Raw genomic sequence first — 16,785 nt, forward strand, 5'->3', positions numbered from 1 at the left:
ATGTCCGTTATTGCTCACGTCGATCACGGCAAGTCTACCCTGACCGACTCTCTTCTCGCCAAGGCCGGTATCATCTCCACCGCAAAGGCTGGTGATGCTCGAGCAACAGATACTCGTGCCGATGAGCAGGAGCGTGGTATCACCATCAAGTCAACTGCCATCTCCCTGTACGGTCATCTTGACGACCCTGAGGACATCAAGGACATTGTCGGCCAGAAGACCGATGGCCAGGACTTCTTGATCAACTTGATCGACTCGCCAGGTCACGTTGATTTCTCATCTGAAGTTACTGCTGCCCTCCGTGTCACTGATGGTGCCCTCGTTGTCGTCGATACCGTCGAAGGTGTGTGCGTCCAGACCGAGACTGTGCTTCGTCAGGCCCTCGGTGAGCGTATCAAGCCTGTTGTCATTATCAACAAGGTCGATCGTGCTCTTCTCGAACTCCAGGTCTCCAAGGAGGATCTGTACCAGTCCTTCTCCCGTACCATTGAGTCCGTCAACGTCATCATCTCCACGTACCTCGACAAGACTCTCGGTGATGTCCAGGTATACCCTGACAAGGGTACCATCGCTTTCGGTTCTGGTCTGCACGGCTGGGCTTTCACTGTCCGTCAGTTCGCTGTCCGATATGCCAAGAAGTTTGGTGTCGACAAGAACAAGATGATGGAGCGTCTCTGGGTAAGTCATGTTCCCCACGCACTCATGTCATGGAACTCTCAGTTTCCCAATATGTCCTTGAAACATGTGTGCTAACCCAATCTCAACAGGGAGACAACTACTTCAACCCTCACACCAAGAAGTGGACCAAGAACGGTACCTATGAGGGCAAGCAGCTTGAGCGTGCCTTCAACCAGTTCATCCTGGACCCCATCTTCAAGATCTTCAACGCCGTCATGAACTTCAAGAACGACGAGATCACCACTCTTCTCGAGAAGCTCCAACTCAAGCTGAGCACCGATGATCGCCAGAAGGAGGGCAAGCAGCTGCTCAAGGTCGTCATGCGAACTTTCCTGCCCGCTGCTGACTCTTTGCTGGAGATGATGATTCTCCACCTCCCCTCTCCCGTCACTGCCCAGAAGTACCGTGCTGAGACTCTGTACGAGGGTCCCCTTGACGACGAGGCCGCCATTGGTATCCGTGACTGCAACCCCAAGGGTCCTCTCATGCTTTACGTCTCCAAGATGGTTCCCACCTCTGACAAGGGTCGATTCTACGCCTTCGGTCGTGTCTTCTCCGGTACCGTCCGCTCCGGTCTCAAGGTCCGCATTCAGGGCCCCAACTATGTCCCCGGCAAGAAGGAGGACCTGTTCATCAAGGCTATCCAGCGTACTGTTCTCATGATGGGTGGCAAGGTCGAGCCCATTGACGATATGCCTGCCGGTAACATTGTCGGTCTCGTTGGTATCGATCAGTTCTTGCTCAAGTCCGGTACCCTCACCACCTCCGACACCGCCCACAACCTTAAGGTCATGAAGTTCTCCGTGTCCCCCGTCGTCCAGCGTTCCGTCCAGGTCAAGAACGCCCAGGATCTGCCCAAGCTGGTCGAAGGTCTCAAGCGTCTGTCCAAGTCTGACCCTTGCGTCCTGACCATGACCTCTGAGTCTGGTGAGCACATTGTCGCCGGTGCCGGTGAGCTGCATCTTGAGATTTGCTTGAAGGATCTCGAGGAGGACCACGCTGGTGTTCCCCTCAACATCTCCGACCCCGTCGTCCAGTACCGTGAGACTGTCCAGAACAAGTCCAGCATGACTGCTCTGTCCAAGTCCCCCAACAAGCACAACCGTCTGTACATGGTTGCTGAGCCCATTGAGGAGGACCTGTCTCTGGCCATTGAGAACGGCAAGGTCTCTGCCCGTGACGATTTCAAGGCTCGTGCCCGTGTCCTTGCCGACGACTTCGGCTGGGATGTCACTGATGCCCGTAAGATCTGGACTTTCGGTCCTGATGGCACTGGCGCCAACTTGCTGGTTGACCAGACCAAGGCTGTTCAGTACCTGAACGAAATCAAGGATTCCGTCGTCTCTGGTTTCCAGTGGGCCAGTCGTGAGGGTCCCGTTGCTGAGGAGCCCATGCGCTCCATCCGCTTCAACATTCTCGATGTTACCCTGCACGCTGATGCCATTCACCGTGGTGGTGGTCAGATCATCCCCACTGCCCGTCGTGTCCTGTACGCCTCTGCCCTGTTGGCCGAGCCCGCTCTGCTCGAGCCCGTCTACCTGGTCGAAATCCAGGTTCCCGAGCAGGCCATGGGTGGTGTCTACGGTGTCCTTACCCGCCGTCGTGGTCACGTCTTCAACGAGGAGCAGCGTCCTGGTACTCCTCTGTTCAACATCAAGGCTTACCTGCCTGTCTTGGAGTCTTTCGGCTTCAACGGTGACCTGCGTGCCGCCACCTCTGGACAGGCCTTCCCTCAGTCCGTCTTCGATCACTGGCAGGTTCTGCCCGGTGGCTCTCCTCTCGACTCCACCTCCAAGGTTGGCGCCATCGTCACTGAGATGCGTAAGCGTAAGGGTATCAAGGTTGAGGTTCCTGGCGTTGAGAACGTAAGTTTATTTGGCCCACCAATTACATGATAAGAAGACAAAGTATGCTAACACTTTAATCCAGTACTATGACAAGCTGTAAATGGCTCCCTCATGTGCCGATAGAATCATGTGTCGTGCCGACATTGGCACATCTCGTCAACCGGTTGCTGATAAAGGTCTGGGGTGCTTTCCTCGCGGAGCCCCAGTCATGGCAGCTAAGAAAGGCATTGGACGGTGGTTAGTCGGTCGGTACGCCGACCGGGAAATATAAAAAGGAAAAAACACAACCGAATGCCAGGTTGAGGCTATAATCAAGGGAAGCTGTATTGGGCTTTTCATATATGTAGTTATGTCGTCTCGGATCAATTAAATGTTCAGAATGAAGATGTTTGTCTGTGTGGCGTTTTGATGTAGACGCGGGCAACAAGTAAATTACTGCCATGTAAATGTTGGCCACGACCTCGTAATCAGCACCATAGCATGCACTATCTTTTGGCGCACGATTGCAAATGTGAGCAAATATCAGCTTTGCAAAAAAAAGACGCAGTGAAAGTCGAAAGTCGCCTAAGCTTTCCCAGCCTGACGTGTTAAAGTTCCCTGCGGCTCTTAACCCCTTGTCCACAGCCGCCACCTCGAAGCGCCCAGCCAATAAGCGCCCACAAAAAGCTCAAGCTTCCCATTGCAGCGTCACTACCATCCATCCCAACTTCTATCAATAACCCAACGTCTTCTATTTGACCTGGTATTCCTTCGCGCTCCTGAATGTATTAACTTCGACTTCCGACACGAGCTCACTGCGAGCAAACGCTGCGCGAACTTTGTCCGACGATGCTATTCCCCGAGGAGGATGCGCCGCTTCTCAAGGCGTGGATTGTGAAGCGCATCGAAAACACGTGGGTTGCCGCTAGCCTTCCAAGAAGAAGATATAACAAAGTACTGACATTACTAGATCGGATGCTGACTCTGATGTCCTCGCGGAATATGTGATTGCGCTGCTGAAACATGATGGGGATAAGGAGAGTGTGAGGAAGTTGTGTGAGCAGGAGATTCCGGATTTTTTGACAGAAGGTGAGTTTGCCGTGCGCATGGAATGCTACGTCTGATTTAACAAATCTGTACCGACGTATCGCGTTGCTAATTCGTGTATAGATCCCAAAGCCTTCCTCGACGACGTCTTCCAAGCAATCACCTACAAATCATACCTCCCAGGCGCGCAACCACCCCCGAAATCAACAGACCCTCCCAAACCAGCACAGAGTAAAAGCCCTGAAGCGTCGCGCAAACGACGGTTCGACGAGTCCGGCCCTTCGGACCACCGCGAACAGAATGGTCCTACTGGCGGACGGGCGTTCAAACAGGCGAGAAGAGGGCGACGCGGCCGTGAGGACAGAGGGGATAGAAACGGGAGCGGGTATCCCGTCATGATGATGCCGCCGTTTGATCCGAATAATCCTATGGAGGCGCTCATGCAGATGCAGGCTATGGGGATGCCGTGGGCGGGGATACCTGGGCAGCAGGGTTGGGGGTTTGGTGGTGGTGGTGCTGGTGGGAGAGGCGGGCAGAGGAGGAGGGGGAGGGGGAGGTGTAGGGATTTTGACACCAAGGGGTTTTGTGCGAGGGGGAGTACGTGTGTTTACGATCATGGGAATGGGGGAGATGGAGATGGTAAGCTTCTTCTGGGGTCGTCACAGATTCTCCAATGCGCAGATGTGATGCCTGAAAGGCCGCAGTGATTACTTGCAAGCTGGATGGAATGCTAACAATTTGGCAGAATATGATCCCAGCAACGCGTTGATGAGCTCAATTCACCCTGATACATCACGCGGCGGGCGTAAAGGCAAACGAGGAGGACGCAAAGGTGGCTCCCGAGCACCATTCTCCGCGGAAGGACCTATAAACGACCGGTCAAAGAGCACTATTGTGGTAGAGAATATCCCAGAAGAGCACTTTGGCGAGGACAAGGTCCGAGAATTCTTTTCCCAATTCGGAAACATTCTAGAGGTCTCGATGCAGCCATACAAGCATCTCGCAATCGTAAAGTTTGACAAATGGGCCGCAGCCAACGACGCATACCGCTCACCAAAAGTAATTTTCGACAACCGATTCGTCAAAGTATTCTGGTACAAGGACGAGAAGGATAAACTACCCGCGTCGGTACCAAACGGCTCGGGCTTCTATCCAGCTACAGACGAAATGGATGTAGAACCAGAACTCGACATGGAGGAGTTCCAACGGAGGCAAGAGGAGGCACAGAAGCAGTACCAAGAGCGAGAAGATAAGCGTGGTGAATTGGAAAAGAAACGACTCGAGCTGGAGAAGCAACAACAAGATTTGCTGGCGAAGCACCAGGCAGAGACGGAGCGGTTACGAGCCAAGTTGGCGGAGAAGAATGGCGGTGCCGACACCCCTGGTTCATCGGGCGCTGACATGCTCAGAGCGAAACTAGCTGCCCTAGAACAGGAAGCCAAGATCCTGGGCATCGACCCAGATGCCGAAGTAGAGTCATCCGGATACCCAGCCCGTGGCGCCTACAGAGGTCGTGGATATCGCGGCAGATTTGCACCAAGAGGTCGCGGCGCAATGAGAGGACAAGCAGGGCGCCATGCTGCGTACGCACAGTTCTCAATAGACAATCGGCCGAAGAAGCTGGCCATTACGGGCGTCGATTTCACACCATCAGACAAGGACGAACAGCTAAGGCACTTCCTACTGGTACGTTTCTCAATCCATTCATTGAAAGTCAAAAGTCTAACGTGCACAGAACATGGGTGAATTCGAATCCGTAGACACAACCCCCTCCGTAACACATGTTTCTTTTCGGGATCGCAAAACCGCAGAACGCTTCTACTATACCCTCCATGGGAAGGAAATACCTGGTGTGGAGGGGAAAGTCGAGCTAGCGTGGGTGAGTGCCTTGCCGGCGAAGAAGGATGAGGGTGGGACGCAGCAGGGCGATGCGATGGCGGGTATGGACGAAGAGGAGGGGGAGGTGAGGGAGGATGTTGATGAGAGGGCTGTGAATATGGATTATGAGGTTGGCGACTATGGGTGGGAATAGAGTAATGATTATGAGTACTGCATTGTCACATGGATTGTGTTGCTATGAACGTGTTGTGACTTGAGCATTACACGGATTGCTTCTCATGAGCGTCGTTGTGACTTAAACATTGCACAGATTACATCTCATGAGCGTCGTTATGACTATTAAACACCACATAGATTCCACATTATGATTACCGTGTTATGTCTATTTAGGCATTACAAATGGATTTCGCCTTACGTTACCATGTTGTACCAAGTTATTACATATTGATGGCACCTGTTATGAGTACAGTGTTGTGATAGTTGGGCATCACATATGGATTTCATCTTGTATGATCACCGCTCTGTGCATCAAGTCGGGCAGTGTACATGGATTTTACCTTATTTCTACCGCGGCATGTCTAGTTGGGTTCACAAATGGTTCGCACCTTGACAGTAAAATAGTTGCAGACATCTGCACTGGGCATCATTTATTGTCACTTCTATTTACAGAGCCCATCCTCCTGTATTTTATTTTGATTTTATTCCACCTCCCCTATTCCACCACCAGCACCTCCTCCCTCTTCGCTCTTGTCTAAACACATCTGGCTGTGCATAGGCGGGGTATCGTTGAGATATATTAGATGCATTTTTTGCTGCAGAAATTCAAAATCAGTGGGGGCGAGGAGCCAAAACCGGGCTTCCGTCTCAAACCTCCCTTCTGTATGATCATGGCGCGTATACTCTTAGGTCGTTGTTACTCTCCATTCACCCCTTCCCCTGTCGTCGATCAGTTCATCCATCATTGCGTCTGTGTAGCTTTTTGTTGAAAAAGTCACGCCTTGCCCCCGCCTGTTTGCCGTACTTTGTGCTTAAACGCCGTCATTCATGCAAGTGCTCCCATTGATTGATAAAGAAAAGAAGAAGAAAACAATCAAGAAATAAGAAAGTGTATCAGAGCCGAGGATTTAAGGAGAAAGCAGGACATGAGTTAATGCGTGTCCCATATTGACTGCAATCGCCGTCAATGCAAAGCCTCCTGGTGGAGCAGGTAGGCTAATAAAAAGTCGTCGGAAAAGAAGAGTTGATGTTCGTAGTGGCCGCTCTACACAATCACAGGAGTGTCCAGCCCTTTGACTTCGAGCCCCTCGAAGAGATCAAAGACGGCCTGGTTTTCGTGGAAGTCATTGTTAACTACCCAAGTTAGTAAAGTGCTCTGTCAATACCATCATTTTAGCATCATTACATACCGACATTGACCAAGTACCACTCATTCATGATCTGGTCAAGGAGGACACGGCTGGGCGTGTCAGAATCAAAACAGTGCGCCCAGTCTGTACCAAGTCTAAAGGCCTCGTCTCTCCACGCGAGGAAACTGATACTCTCCACGATCGTAGGCTGAACAATCTCCTTGCCAGGGAACACACCCCACGTTACAGCGTTGGGCCCATCAGATGGGGCGTTGGTCTTGAGCTCACCATCCTTGGTAACGGCATAGTAGGTCAGTGTTGGCCTGTCCTCAATTCGCTTGACCATTTCCGTGAAGATGGATGCGGGAACAAGCAGCTCAAGATATGCCTTTTGATAAACGTAACCGTTGGAAGGTCCCCAGCCGTGGACAGGGTGGGATGACTTGACGCCGTCGACTGCAGGCTGGGAGTTGATGGTCAAAAGACCCCGCTTGTTGAGCTCGATGAGATTGTCCTTGATGGCATCGGCTTCACCGGTGAGAGGAGCCTCGCTCCAGGGAAGTGACTCAATTTCTTGGTTGAGGTACTTGACGAAAATTTGGGCGATTTCTTGAACCGTTTGTGGCTCTCCCCACTTCTTGCGGTTGGCCTCGTTAGTGCCGGTCAAGCCAATACCATAAGCGTCAAGTTCTCCAAAGGCAGGCGATCGAGAATCACCCCATCGACCGTTAGGGAACTCGTCCCAGTCTTGTGTGCGGAGAACGTAAGACTTGTTGCGGTTGCGCCAGAAAATAGGTCGAACATCTTCGTCCCGGCGGCCCAGGGCCTTGGATTGTTTCCAGGGAAGGGCATGCTGGAGGGGCCGTTCGGCACATGGCGCCCAGGTAAGTTCCTCGAGGACCATGCGCGTGGCTTGAGCCAAGTTCATGGTATAGAAATGCAAATGATGAATTCCGTTTGCCAACAATTTGCGGCACATTTCAGCGACCAGGGTCTTGCCAATCTCACGAACAGCAACATCATCGTTCTTGACGGGTTCCAGAGCAGTCATCCACTCATCAGGAACCTTGCACTGCATATGCTTGGCTCTCCTCAAAAAGCTAGCATATGTAGCAATGGGCATAATACCAGGCAGAATTGGGATGGTAATGCCACGCTCGCGGACCTTGCCAACCCACCTGACAAAATTGTCGGCGTCGTAGAACATCTGAGTCACAATGAATGATGCACCCATGTCGACCTTTTCCTTGAGATGGTCGAGCAGTTCGTCCTCGTTCTTGTTGTCGTCGCAGCCTTCGGGGTAGCCAGCAACGCCAATATCGAAGTGGTCGCCATAGGTGGCTCGAATGTGCTTGACGAGATCGCGGGCGTACTGGAAGCCGCCTTCGGTAGCGGTCCATTTCTCTTGGGCTCGAGGGGGATCACCACGCAAGGCGAGGATGTTGGTGCAGCCAGCCTTGTATGCTCTTTGGAGGGCATCGTTAACCTTCTCCATTCCCATGTCAGTGCAAGTCAAATGCATACAAGTCTCAAGGCCATAAACAGACTGAGCCTGCAGCACCATCTCGCAGGTGAGCTCAGCGATGCGGCCGCCAGCACCCCAAGTAATGTCGATAAATTTGGGGCCAAAGTTGTACATGCGATCGATTCGGTCGTAGAGATTCTGGACACCTTGAGCAGTCTTGGGAGGGAAGTATTCGAAGGAGAAGGACGGTTGTCCGTCCTTCTCGGCATCGACTAGCATCTGCTTGATGTGCATGTTGGCGGCGGTGGTGTGAGGTGTGAGGTGTTAGAGAACCAGCGGAAAGAAAGAAACAAAGGTAAAGCGACACTGGAAGAGATGGTGAGTCTTTCAATATTCCCTCTTAGCACGGAGGCGAAATTTATGTCAAGAGTGTCCGTTGTGAACCCAGTGGTTCAAGTTCGAGCACAAGTGCACTGAACGACTGAGGTGATTCACAAGCCCACCGCCCAGACTCCAGAGCCAGCAGGGTACGAGGTCGGTTTTCGGAGAAGTCGTCGATTCGCTCAATCAGGCGACAGCAAAGGACCCCGAAAGTGGGAATGTGCACAGTTGTCCTCCCGGGGACCGTACAACAGGAATTGCCTTGGCAAACAAGCACAAGGGCAGAGATTTGTAGGATTGTAAAGAGAACAAACTTGGGAAAAGTTCTCTGGACGAACTGTAAGCAAAGACTGAGCGAAAACGGGGAGTTCAGTGGCAGAGGTGGGGGGAGGGTTTCGTACTGGATCCTACAAGGAGGGCTTGAGGGGTACTTGAGGAACCCAAGCTCTGCCAGACCTGGAGAACCGGAGTGGCCAGAATGGTGATGATTGGGTCAACTGGTTAACGGAATCCACTGGCCGACGGCGACAATGTGTTGGTAGGGTGAGATCTGTACCGTTGCCGGGCCCTCGGGGGGGTCGAGAGAGACATTCGTCTACAAGATGACACAGAAAAAGAGACAGATGGTGCCGTCCCTACTGGACTGGACTGGCGGTGGACATGCATGTGCTGGTGCATTCGGGGTTTGTAAGCCAGGAGAGGAAAGGTATCACAAGTGTCTGCTTTTTGGTGTTTTCCCTCAATGTCAAGTTTCGTATCTCATGTCCCTCGGTGCATCGGGAAAGAGCCGGTTTGCCTTGCCCATGCTGTGTTGTGCACTTTCCTCTGCGTTCCATGTGCTCGCCATCGTGCCTTCCTCTGTTTCACTCCAGCCTCTTCACAGTCCCCGTCTTGTTCCTGTCGACTGGTGTGTTGACTCAACTTCTTGTCCCACGTTCCTGCCTTCCGTCCAGAAATGCCCCGCCTCTACATGACCTGTCCCCTCCAAGACCAGTTGACCAGACCCCACCTGGGCAAATGACGCCACCGGTGTGGAAGCCCATGGTTGCACCTGCACTTTTGGTTGGAGGCAGTGACCTTTGATGCAGCCGGTGTATCCATGTCCCTTTCCGCCTGCCATTGTTTGTATTGAACCAGACCACCAATCCATTTGCTGATCGTATTCGGATTCTTCTCCTTTGAGTTTGATCAGTTTGATCATCCCCCAATCACCTCAAGAACGACACAGTCAATGGCTCCTCAGTGGCTATGCGAACGGCTTCTCTGTTTCGACGTGACATTCTGCGCCTTGTTTCGCCGATTCTGAATTGAACAACCGGCGTCAGTCGCTGCTCGTTTCCATCGTGCATGCAGCTTGCCGCAAGATTCTCCGAGGAACCATCTCAACGACAGCCACACCCGCCATGAGCATGTGTTACCATCATGCGGAATAAAGTAGCTCGGAGATATTCGGCACTTCCCATATTATTGTTTACTGTACCAACGAACTTAATTGGCAGTGCGATCGTTGCTCAGAACGTTTCTCGCCGATTGATGTGACTACTTGGCCTGTAGGAACGGGCCACTTCGGGACGAATTGAAAGTACAACATCCAGGCAGTGGTAAGATAATTGATGCGAACATCTTGTACAAATGAATGTTCACTTTGATACCAGAGACCAATGATAGACAAGCTCTGCTCCTGCTAATTCCCCCTTTAACTCGGGTGTTCATAAAGCTACCTCTCTTGTCGCCGTGAACTTCATCGACGAGTCGATTATGACCCTTCAAGACGCTCCATGCCCCGAGAAACGTGGTGACCATCACTAGTGTAATGGCGACCCCTAGAAATGCACAATTGACAAGGCCATAGTCATATCACCTTGTGCCAAACGGAACTTAGGTAGTGACAAGTAACTTTCGCCCACCCCAGACTGCATAGTCGCCGAGCAAGTAGACACCAGCGTACCAAGCTGATATGCTGTCCGAGCGACAATAGACCTCGTAGGAGGCGGAGGTGATCCCATCAGATGACTTGGCAGAACGCCAAAGGCTCTCTGAGTGGCAAATTGCCGGAACTGCCCCCGTGTTCAATCCCATCTGAACTCTTGTATATGGAAAAGTAGGCCAGCGGCCACCACACAAGAGAACATAATGGCTAGGCGCCGACACAACTCTCTGACAGACTACCAATACAAATGGCACCGAGGAATCCGCCCATGTTTGCAACTACCTGTGTTGTCGCGGTTGATCGGGCGTCAACTCAACCTCCTCGACAAGCATTATTGGGTACAGGTCTTATGCTCCGTGAGACTAATGGCATTCAATTAATCGTAACCTCACCAGTACCGCATAACTTGAGCATTCAACTTACAATAAACAAGAGTCCACTCAACGAGTTCGCCATAAAAGTATGTTTAGCCAGTATTCACAAAGTCCGGTTGGTTTCAAGGCAGTTACCCTGGAAGTGAGATATCTCCGAAAGTTGATGTCAAGTTTGTATTTGAGATTGGTCTTTTCAACCGCTTCCGATTCGCAATCCAGCATTACCGCATTGTCTTTAGGATGTTATTTCATCAGCATATGACCAAAATTATTGCAAACACCAAGTGATGAATCAGTAAAGATCAAAATAGCACAGGTCCGTGAACTGTGTTCTGTTTGTAATGCCGATTCGCCAACGTCACATTCCCATTGACACCATTCTGAGTTTCCAACTTCCCACCTCAATTCAAGCAGTTGTTACTCTTCCATCTCAACCCAGTATACGAAACCCCCAGTCCCATAACTAAGACACAACCATCTCCCACTCATCCAACACATTCCGCTCCTTAAAGTAATCCGTATCAACAATCCTAAACCCCAACTTCTCCAAAACCCTACCACTCCTCCTATTCGACTTCAGCGTCTCGGCAATAAACCTCCTCGCTCCCCTCTCCTCAACCGCCCACTGAACCACCACCCTCGTCGCCTCAAGAGCAATTCCCTTGCCCCAATGCTCAGGACTAACACCATACCTCATCTCCAGCATCTCCTGCCACGGCGGAAGCGGCGCGTCCCCTTCACCACGCGGCGGGAGCATAGGTATGCAGTCCCTAGCACACGAATATCCCACCCAGTCAACCTCTTGCCAGCTCAGATCACTCCCCTCGAGTTCGATGATCCGCACTTCAGGCAATTTCTTCAATCTCCTTCCTCCGGCAAAGACTCCGTCTTTCGTGGGCAGAATCCCCACTGCAAAGTCGCCCATGTTTCGGGCGTGCCAGCGTTTGACATCCCGACCGAGGAGTTCGTATCTGATCTGGTCGTCTGTCCAGGATTTCGCGGGGAAGGCATCTCCGAAGCCCATGCCGCAGAACTCGTGGTCCTCGTGTAGTTTTTTGAAGAGGGTTCTGTATCCGGGTATGGATTCGGATATGGGTGTCGGCACGAAGACCAGCCGGTCTGTGACGAGGATAAATGGTGTGAATGACATGGCTGGCTATTAAGTCGTTTGATATGAAAGGTTTGCTTGGATAGAGTGAAGAATTCATCAAGGTTGTGTATGTTATATGAGTGGGGTGAGTTGACTCATTCGACTGTGGAGATGAAATGCAAACTTCACACACAACTTTACAACCAAGTCATCTTCAAACAACAAGCAAAAATGAATACACACTCGAATCATTAAGCAATCCAACCAACATCCCCCAAAACATCCTCAACCCCTCACACCCAACCCCCCCGGCAAACAGCTTATTCTCGTACTCCTCGCGACACAATCAGCCAAATTCCATGCTCATATCCCGCAAACACGAATAAAGATATATCCGACTAGACTTCGCATAAACTAAAATTCCTAAGCTCTTGGGTTCTTGGCTCCACACCCATAGCAGCTTTCTTCATCCGTAAACATATCCTCCAAATGGAGATCTTCGCCATTCCTCCATCTAGCCAAATCCTCTTCCTCCCACGCAAGCTCTTTTGGGGTCAAGTCGCCTAACCCCAAAAGTCTGCGCAAACGAGGCGTCATGTAATAGTTGTTATAACATGAGCGTTTTATAAGAAAGTCGGGAAAACCGGTTTTGCCAGTAGGGTGAAATTCTTGCCGTACTCGCCGTTGTATAGTTAATTTACATGTATCCCCTGGAGTATCACTCGCCTCCATAAAGTGGCGAGCCGGATTCTCAAAGAAAGGGTGTAAGATTGGAAATGCTAATACAACCGTAAGTTGGGGAGCGGCGGTGGCCAAAGTGACGATTGGAGATGCGATGGCACGCTCATGGACAACAGACCAAGACAGCGCAGCTGTGTGGTCAATCTCAACCATAAGCACGCGCAGCTTCGTAAGTTGGGCTATTAGAGGCCATAGACTATTCCACAGCTCAGCACCAATCCTGGCCTGGCTGCTGTCCGCTTCTAAATCGCGTTCGCCTTCCATCATCTTGCAAGCTGGTAGGCCTAGCCTTGCGGTGATGTGTAGCCTGTGAACATTTTGGAACATGTTCGTTGCAATGTTGTTAGGGCGGTAGGTTTCCGGTTTTAATAAGGTATATAGAAAAGCCGGATCTGCCACACGCAGGGTGACTAGGCTGCTTAAGAAGTTGATGGTGTCGTTGTACCTTTTGCATCCCACGTTAGAGCGGCACGGCCCATAATGAAGACAAGATCTAGTAGGGAGGGGGATGCTGGGACTGAGACCTACATCCATTTGCAAGTGATAAGCATTGCAATAATGCCGGGATTGCCTTGTTTAGTTAATAATGCTTCTTCGCATGCCCAATGCGGACCCCATGCGGAACCTAAACGTCTCGCCCACACCCTATCTTCATAGTAATCACCGGTTGTTCGACGTTCATAACCCCAGTCAGTTTCGCAGTCGAGAGCCGAAGTAACACATCGTGAAAGGCGGTATCGTCCCGAACGACGTCGGGATATGTGAACTGTCTCAGGTAGTACATATGATAACACGGCTTGACGGATTTCCGATGGGAGACGAGAAAGTTTAGACTCAGAATGGAACTTTCTCCCTTTCCTGATTGTTAATGAACGATAACAATACCGGAATTTGCGCAGGAAGCGAAAGACGTATCTCTTTCCCCGTCGCCACGTCTTTCTAGGCATTTTGGCGTGGACGGACTGAATGAGAGTATATGTTACTCGCGCATTTGTAGCATGTGAGCGGGGTCAGCGGCTACAGAAATACATTGAGGCACGGGATCTTTATCCATCTGCTCATGCTGAAGTACTTGGCCCAACATTGAACTTGTAATGAAACCGGTGGTGGTTGTTGGCCGTGGCCGTGGCTTTGCAGCAACCAACAGTCTATAAGCCACCCCCAATGCAACCGAGCATAATACCAACTACAAATGAGGAGCTTCACTTGTGTGAAACGGGTCATGTACTTGGAGTAGTCCGATTTCTTTCCCCAGGCTTCGTTCCCAACGTATCTTCCATCGTTTGGTATAGACTCCAATCGACCAATGTCGCAAAAAGGGCCTGTTTCGGGTCACTAATACTCAGTATATGTGTATATACATTGTAGGAATAGAGTTCACAAAGAATAAAATAACTACTCACCATATTCTTGTTGGTGTTAGTTGGACTACATGGCCGTGAGGTTATCAAGTAGTATTTCAGGTACCGGGTTAGGGGGAAACATGGCGTCGAGGTTATCCCCGTCAATGTGTGCGTGCTGTAGATTATTGTGTTTGAGTGGTTGAGCTATTTCGTTTGCTGTAGAAGTTTTGCCGGAGCCGGAGCGGTCGGACCTGAGGAGGAGTTGCATATTCATGAGGATCTGATATTCACGGGTTTGTTGAGGAGGTGAGTGCTCAGATGAACAAGATGAGAAGGCAGGTCTGAAGTGTAGATGAGTCACATTGTAAACTCGGATGATCCCAACTCATTGATTCGAGCACATATCATGTAGATCAATTTATTTTCTACTGCATGTAAAAGTGTGGTGTGGATATATACAATCAAGCTATACAAGTCAAAACAAAACATGCTAACCAACGCCTGGATATTGCCATCATGTAACCTTCTAACACAACCAAAAAAGACCAAATTTTCCACCTAAGACACGCCCGTAGTTTCGTTCCCAGCAGCCGTCAACGCCAACGGCGGCGCTCCTCGCAGCCTTCTCCACCGATTACTCGTATCAATAATATCTCGATCAAAAAGAAACCACCACCGCTGAAACAACACTTGCCCAACCTCCCAACACGCAGGGTCGTACGGGTCGGAACCGTAGATCCTCACCCCCTCCGCATTATCTTCAAAATCGTACGCAAAATTAACAAGGGCGAGGGGCCCCGAGGCGGAAGGCGGGCGCGCGTCGTCGGGGAGCGAGAGGATGCCGATGATCTTGTCCCTGACGCTGGGCCAGGGCAAGAAGTCGAAGAGCGGATGGTGCGGGATCAGAACTTGTGAGGGAGTGGGACGCCATGCAGTGGGAAGCTGATGGGACGGTGTCGCGATTCCTTGATTAAAGGGCGACAAAGCATCCAGGCTCCAAAGTTGGCCCTTGCATCCAAGACGATCCGCTATACGCAGCATCGCACGGAGAAGTGTCAGTTCATGGACGGGCAAAAGGTAGCTGTCGGGGAAGCTGACATCGGATGATGAGTTTGACATGCTATCTAAGGACGGCGGTGAACCAAACATTACATTGGACATGGTGGTTGACGAGGGAAGGGTACTCCTTTGCCCGTCGTCGTTGGAATCGGCCGTCATGGTCGTTGCTGTCGCGACAGCAGACGAGGACGTCGCGAGATAGTCGTGATACGCCGTTGAGGAGTCGCCCATCATCGTCGGCAGCGTTGGATCGGTCAACATGTCCCAATTTGTGAAGCACATGTCGATGCCGATGCCAAACATGGCGCTTGGACTTTGGATGACGGTTTCGACCGGTTCTATCATGTCGATGGGCACATCTTGGCCCGACTGCGAGTTATCATCGTCGGGTTCTTGACTGGTGCTTTCTTTCGAACTGCCGTTGTCTCTCATTCGCTTTTGTCTCTTTTTCTCCCCTGTGTATCTTGTGAGCTTCTCTCACTCATCTCCTTCTAATATCCATTCTCACAAAGACGGTGTGATTTCACGTACGATATCTTCGCTGCGCCAACACGTTTAATATTCGCTTTCTTTCTGCAGCATCCTCTTCAATATCGGGGACCTCCAGTGGTGGCGGAGGTTTATATATCCGTTGTCTTGTGCGAGGCCGTGAGCTTGAACTCGAGCTATTCGATTTGTCGCCCATTTTTTGTGTCGTCTCAAAGCTACCTTTCAACCGTTTTTCTCACCAACGTCTTGTAACAAGATCAAGTTGTCAGAAGCAACCTTTGGAAAGAGTCGTCCTTCAACTTTTTCAGGCGTGATCCCCTGCAGGTTATGCCTCTGGGCTCTTTATACATTACAAATGCACCTGGCATATGATAATTGTTTCCAAAAACAAATCAATCCCTAGCCTTATAAATGCACGTTAAAAATGACAAGGACCATTTGGCGAGAGCCGCAATCGCATGGCCCTTCTTCAGCCATTCTTCAAACCCCACCAGCAAGCAACCATAACGCTTAAGTGGAGGTGTGAGTTCGATACAAGACATGGCACCCTTACGGATAACCGGATACCTGGCTAGTCAGCTGAATACCATGCTGGAGACAAGTATCTACTATTGTGGGTGAACCCACCAAGCCCCCGGCAGGATGTATTGGGCAATCTGTGCGATTCCAAGCGGCTGAACAAGACCCCTGGTTGTCCCAACTCATGCCTGGGGTGCTTGGGGGAGGGGAATTCCGTTCAACACATGGCTGCGCCCTACGAAAGGGCTGGCGCCCCCTCCGTTTTGCAAGCCTTCAAGCCTGGTGAACTCTGGATTCGTCGTATAATGCCACATGGAGCGAAAGAACAGTGGCTGATGGCCTGTCAACGGAGGGCGATTTGGCCCGCGACCCTCGACCCTAGCAACCCTAGGCACCGACCTTCGTCAGACGGGCTTGATCATGATCGGACTTTCGGCGTGTAAGTGGAGCGATTGAGGCCAGAGATGGTGTAGTCACGACCCAGAGGACTTGAGTTGCTCCAAAACCGACGGCCGGGGAGTCACGTCACTTGCAAGCGAGCCAAGCCATCGATGCCGTGGCGTGGTAAGACTGTCACTGATGCAGCGAGAAAAATTTCCGAATTCCTTGGTTTTGGCCTGGAGCTCAGAGGAAGCTATCAAAGCTATCGTGAACGCAA

The 16,785-nt window shown here is 51.1% G+C and overlaps 5 protein-coding genes across 5 annotated transcripts; 2 read left to right on the forward strand and 3 right to left on the reverse strand.

Moving 5' to 3' along the window:
* Positions 1-2,625, forward strand: VFPPC_03698 (elongation factor 2; the record flags this gene model as incomplete). The annotated part of the gene is made up of 3 exons (XM_022428347.1): positions 1-678; positions 768-2,543; positions 2,620-2,625. 3 exons carry the CDS (start codon positions 1-3, stop codon positions 2,623-2,625), a joined length of 2,460 nt encoding a protein of 819 aa, XP_022284637.1.
* A 728-nt stretch (positions 2,626-3,353) lies between these two features.
* Positions 3,354-5,583, forward strand: VFPPC_03699 (CCCH zinc finger and RRM domain-containing protein; the record flags this gene model as incomplete). Its single annotated transcript, XM_018283171.1, has 5 exons — positions 3,354-3,418; positions 3,475-3,593; positions 3,675-4,190; positions 4,297-5,237; positions 5,287-5,583. 5 exons carry the CDS (start codon positions 3,354-3,356, stop codon positions 5,581-5,583), a joined length of 1,938 nt encoding a protein of 645 aa, XP_018147929.1.
* Positions 5,584-6,651: 1,068 nt separating this feature from the next.
* Positions 6,652-8,495, reverse strand: VFPPC_13512 (methylenetetrahydrofolate reductase 2; the record flags this gene model as incomplete). Its single annotated transcript, XM_018291287.1, has 2 exons — positions 6,652-6,740; positions 6,797-8,495. The coding sequence occupies 2 exons, from the start codon at positions 8,493-8,495 to the stop codon at positions 6,652-6,654; spliced, it is 1,788 nt and encodes a 595-aa protein (XP_018147930.1).
* Positions 8,496-11,349: 2,854 nt separating this feature from the next.
* On the reverse strand, positions 11,350-12,036 carry VFPPC_13513 (GCN5-related N-acetyltransferase (GNAT) domain-containing protein; the record flags this gene model as incomplete). The annotated part of the gene is made up of 1 exon (XM_018291288.1): positions 11,350-12,036. One exon carries the CDS (start codon positions 12,034-12,036, stop codon positions 11,350-11,352), a length of 687 nt encoding a protein of 228 aa, XP_018147931.1.
* Positions 12,037-14,618: 2,582 nt separating this feature from the next.
* Positions 14,619-15,804, reverse strand: VFPPC_03700 (hypothetical protein; the record flags this gene model as incomplete). The annotated part of the gene is made up of 2 exons (XM_018283172.1): positions 14,619-15,574; positions 15,651-15,804. The coding sequence occupies 2 exons, from the start codon at positions 15,802-15,804 to the stop codon at positions 14,619-14,621; spliced, it is 1,110 nt and encodes a 369-aa protein (XP_018147932.1).
* Positions 15,805-16,785: the final 981 nt, after the last annotated feature.

Source organism: Pochonia chlamydosporia, chromosome 2 (assembly GCF_001653235.2).
Source record: "Pochonia chlamydosporia 170 chromosome 2, whole genome shotgun sequence".
NCBI lineage: Eukaryota > Fungi > Ascomycota > Sordariomycetes > Hypocreales > Clavicipitaceae > Pochonia > Pochonia chlamydosporia.